The sequence below is a fragment of the Myotis lucifugus genome, unplaced genomic scaffold (genome assembly GCF_000147115.1).
Source record: "Myotis lucifugus unplaced genomic scaffold, Myoluc2.0 scaffold_18, whole genome shotgun sequence".
NCBI classification, from domain to species: Eukaryota; Metazoa; Chordata; class Mammalia; order Chiroptera; family Vespertilionidae; genus Myotis; species Myotis lucifugus.
This window is the reverse complement of record NW_005871066.1, coordinates 2,932,418-2,937,294: the sequence shown is the minus strand read 5'-3', so window position 1 is coordinate 2,937,294 and position 4,877 is coordinate 2,932,418. Positions and strand designations below refer to the sequence as shown.

General features: G+C 52.9%; 1 protein-coding gene across 2 annotated transcripts in view; it reads left to right on the top strand.

Annotated features, from left to right (window-relative positions):
• Positions 1-3,077: 3,077 nt before the first annotated feature.
• Positions 3,078-4,877, top strand: part of NPSR1 (neuropeptide S receptor 1) — a 63,438-nt gene continuing 61,638 nt past the window's right edge. For both annotated transcript variants that reach the window (XM_006085337.3, XM_023751023.1), the window contains exon 1: positions 3,078-3,221. In XM_006085337.3, coding sequence (XP_006085399.1) covers positions 3,078-3,221 — 144 coding nt within the window. The remainder of the gene's footprint in view (positions 3,222-4,877) is intronic.

Sequence of the window (4,877 nt, the reverse complement as noted above, 5' to 3'; positions counted from 1 at the left end):
AGCTCAGCCTTAGATAATGCTGCCAAGACATTCTCCAAAGCACACGTGCCAACTGACATCACTGCAGCCGTGTATGACAGGCCTCCTCCTACATGTCCTCACCAGCACACCGTGTCTCCCCGGCATCTCTCATGGCTTCACTCTATGTCCTGTGATACATCAATGCCCCTCTCATTTCTGTGGAATTTCTAGGGATGAATTCAGGTGAGGAGGTAGATGCCACGTGCATTATTTGTGGTTCTCCAGAGAAACATAACCAATAGGATGGGTGGATGGATGGATGGATGGATGGATAGATGATAGACAGAGAGATGATAGATCTCACCCAGAAACATCCTCAGGGACACACGGAGAATAATCTCTGAGCAGATGTTCAGGCACCTTGCTGCCCAGTCAAGTTGATACATAAAGTAACTGCCACATTATGTTAGTTTGCCATCTTGTCTGCAACCCTTCCTTTTAACTGCTGTATAGTATTCCACAGTGAATAGGTATGAAAATATATATGTACTAGTGGCCCAGGGCACGAAATTTGTGCACAGGGGGCAGGGGTATCCCTCAGCCCAGCCTGCACCCTCTCCAATCTGGGACCCCTTGGGGGATGTCCAACTCCCCTGCAGTCAGACATCCCCCTCACAATCCGGGACTGCTGGCTCCTAACCACTCACCTGCCTGCCTGCCTGATTGCCCCCAACTGCCCTCCCCTGCCGGCCTGATCACCCACAACTGCCTTCCCCTGCCTCCTCCATGCGAGGTGGTGAGACACCGGGAATGGCTTCCTCCGCACCACACAGAGCCACGGGACCCCCAGGTCTCACCATGCGGGGAGGCCGCCGGGCCCCGCCTCTGCTATGTGCATGGCCATCTTGTGGCAGTCATCTTGTGGCGGCCATCTTGTGATGACATCGCACATGAAGGCCACCTAGGCTTTTATTAGTATAGATGTTTGTGTGTATATACATATATATACACACATATACAGTGATACTTTATATCAATGAAAAATATGGATTATTTTAATATTACATTTATGAGTTTTAGCTATCATGTTATATTTGCTGCAGATCATTCTTCTCACACTATTTCATTGTGTGACCACATGGAAATGTCTTCATCCAGCCTACTGTTGATGGGCATGTGGGCAGTTTCCAGCTGGGAGCGTCTTGTTGGTACTGTCGCCATAAATATTTGAGTTGCTTCTGATTTGTTTCTGAACGATGGATGTTGCAAAGGCAACTGTCTGTGTGTCTCCTTGTACATAGACATACATGTTTCCCCTGGGCAGCCACACGTCAAGAAGTGACCATCTGAACCATGGGTTGGAAGAAAACCACACATTCAGAAAGCTCTCTCTTCACCTATTCCCCGTCCATGGCATCTACCAGGTCCTCTCTCTCCACCCTTGTCACAATATGACTTAACCAGCGTCTTTCCTCTCCCAGAAGTGACTCACAGATTTTGTTTACAAATTTGTATTGAAGTAACTCATACCTACAAAAAAAAGCACTCGCATTTTCAGCGTGCAGTGCAATGCATCTTTCTAAATTGTACATAAGTAACCCAGGTAAAGAGATGGGAATTACCATCATCGAGAATGGAATGATGCATTCCTATAGAACAGGTAATTTCATCTTTTCTAATCTGCAAAGGGACCATGGAACTCTCACACCAGAATTGAAAAAGTGTGCCCATTTCTTGTCATCCTTGTCAACCTCGGTGGGGTCACACCCTTGTTTTGCTACACGGATAGGTAGGAATTCTGCCCTATTGTTTTAGGTTGCTTTTCCTCAGTTTGTAATATTATTAGGCATCTTTTCACGTTCACTTGCCAGTGGGACTATTTTTTGCTCATTTCGGTATCTGCTGCTTTGACCCTTTCTCTAAGAGCCTACAGCTCACACGTTTTGCTGCACAACTTCCTCCTCTTCGCTGCCCCTTCATTGTAGACTTAGCATCTCATCTCTAACACACCGTATGCGTCCTGGGCTCCTGGGTTATGCTAAAGCTTCCCCAGGAGCCCGCATGAGGGCTACAGTCTCTTATGATCGTCGCACCTGCCGCCTCTTACCGGGTGGCATTAGCCTCTGGTTGTGGGCATTTGGCTCCCCAAATGTTTTCTGTGTAAGTGGCCAGGATGATGCTTGGTTCTATCATATGTCCTATTGTTTCCCAGCTGGCCTGCCACCCTTACTCAGGGTAACTTCATGCCAGGATAGGCATGTGGGATTTGGTGCAACTCAGTGTGTGTTACAGTAAAAACACCCCTGTCCAGGAATTTTGGAAGACATGGGCTAGCATCTCATTTCCATCCCCAGCTGTGGGGTCCTGGACAAGTCACTCCACCTCTCAGACTTTCCTGGTGTAAAATGACAAGGTACAGACGCACGTGCTGCCTACCTCACAGAGCGGTTGCATATCAATGAAAGAACGCTGAGGCGTTGAGAGGACTTCCCAGGCACCAATCCCAGTCATCACGAGGGACGTGGCTTATTGACAAACACAGACCCCGGCTTTCCAGAGAGCTGCCCTGTGCAAGCCTGGGGGGAAGGGTGGGTGCGAGAGACAAACGTGCGCTTGTTTACTGAAATGACGTGCAGGCTACGGGGGGAATGGCTGGGTGACGATTGTAAGTCAGAAGGCAACCTCAGCTGAAGCAAATGCATAATTACGATTGGATTTCAGAAGGGCAAACATGATCTGAATTAATCAACCTGTGATCAGTCTAACTTCCTCTGTGGCTAAAATTGTTGCAAAAGGGTGTGTGGGAGGGGTCCCTTCTGGGAGGAAAGCACACCTGGGCAGGGAGGCCTGTCGGGGAGCCGTTCCAGGGGCCAGGCCCGGCCCTGGGTGGGCTGTAGGAGCTGAGGCTCGCAGCTCCCCGATCGTGGCTGCTGAGGAGAGAGCAGCACGTGGATGCGCCCTGCCGTCAGCCAGCTCTTCAATGAAGTGGGCTCAGAGGGCTCTGCGCCTCTGCTCAGCGCAGCTCCCGCCAGAGCCTGGGAGGCCGCGGAGGTGCGGCTGCTGCCGGCTCTCAGGAGGACCTGGACTCTCTTCCTTGGCTCTGGGCCCCCGGAGCCATGCCAGCCAACCTCACAGAGGGCAGCCCCAACTCCAGCGGGACCCCGCAGACCCCGGATTCTCACACGGTCGTCTGCTTCCCCACAACTCCCACGGAAGTGATGGAAGAAGAGGAGTGGGGCTCCTTCTACTCCTCCTTCAAGGTGAGTGTCCTCCCTCCACCCTCCACGCTGATGGTGAAGAAGGGACACGCGGAGTTTAGGAGACCCCCGTGGAAATAGCCAGTGTTGTGAGGGGGGCAGTTTCTTCTCTTTACTGAAAAGAATGAGAGAAACCAAACTGATGAGCTACAGCAACAGTTTCTATAGACGCTGCGAGGATCTGTATTGTCGGTTTTTGGGGTCTTTCTTTTCCCTGCTGCTGCTGCTGCTGCTGAAAATGTGGGATTTGAGTGGATGATTTTTAAAAGTTTTCTCTCCTTTCCTCGGGGGAAAGCCCGTTTAATGAATCCTTTAGTTGTGCTTGAAATGTGTGTCTTGTAAGGGTCAGTGTCGTGAGTGTTCTGCTGGGAACAGCAGAGGGGTGACCGCACCATCCCCCGGGGCAGGAAGTGCAGGAGGGAAGGCAGGCCCGCACCTGACTGAGCCTTTGCCCCGAGCAGTAGGAAGAATAGGTGCCTGCCTGCAGCGGGTGCCGGGACTCTGAGCAACAGGTGTCCTCAGAACGAGCAAAGGAATGCGAGTTCGGTGGGTTTCCTCTTGGAAGTGCCCAGGGGCCGTGGAGGACGTGATTCTCATGAAGCTAACCCCGGTCCCTCTTCGACAACACGCTGTGGTCCGGGCCGCCTGGGGCGTCTGGAAAACCGGTCTCCTGCTTCCTGGGCAGGATGCCTGGGGCGTCAGGTTATTTCACCTGCTGCCCATTCGGCCACTACACTAATTCCCGGGTCTCAAACTGGTCCTTTGTCCCCCAAAGGAAAATACTCCACGAAAAGTTTAGCAGTTTATTGGAAAACCCCCTTGGTGTTCTGGAAATGAGGTGGTTTTTACACAACCAGGTAGCATGACTGGAGCATCCCCCTCTCCCCCGGGAGCTTTGCTTCTGCGCCAACCCTCAGAATAAAGCCTTCAGCAGGAGCTGTCCCTAGAGCCAGCCCCGCTCCTCAGGGACCGTGCTGCGAGGCACAGCAGAGCCGATCAGTCACCGAGGCAGGCTGCCCGGGGCCCAGGCCCTGCAACCACCCCGTAGAGCAGGTGCACGCACAGCCGGCTGCCCGGCTCCACAACAGAAAGCAATGCTCCCTGAAACGGGCTGTGTTGCCAGTGACCGAGGACCGAGCAGGCCCCTCCCTCCGTGAAATCTGCGCTGACCCAGAGCTGCTGCTGGAGAGGCAGGCGCTGTGCCCCGGGAAGCCCGGGGCTGCTTCAGACGCCGCCTCCACCGCCGCTTTGATAGTTACAGAGCGTGACAGCCAACAGCGGAGAGAGACTGGCCTTTGCAAAAGGGATAATAGCAGTGAGTCGGCCGTTCTGAGACAGGTAATCAGCGCTCTCAGCCGGCCCTGGCCGGGTAGCTCAGTGGGTTAGAGTGTCGTCCTGTAGGCCAAGGCTGCAGGGTTGATCAGGGCTCACACAAGAATCAACCAGGGAATGCATAAGTAAGTGGGACCGCAGGGTGACGTTTCTCCCTCACAATCACTTTCCGCTGAAAGCCTGCGTGCCAGGTGAGTAAACACAGCTCCTGGAGCGGTATGTTGGCGACAAGGACAAACACATCGCTGCTCGCTCTCCACTAGTGTTTGTGCAGCCTCGTCCCTGAGCGCTAATAGGACTGTCCTGGTTTTTGTCTCATTCCTATTG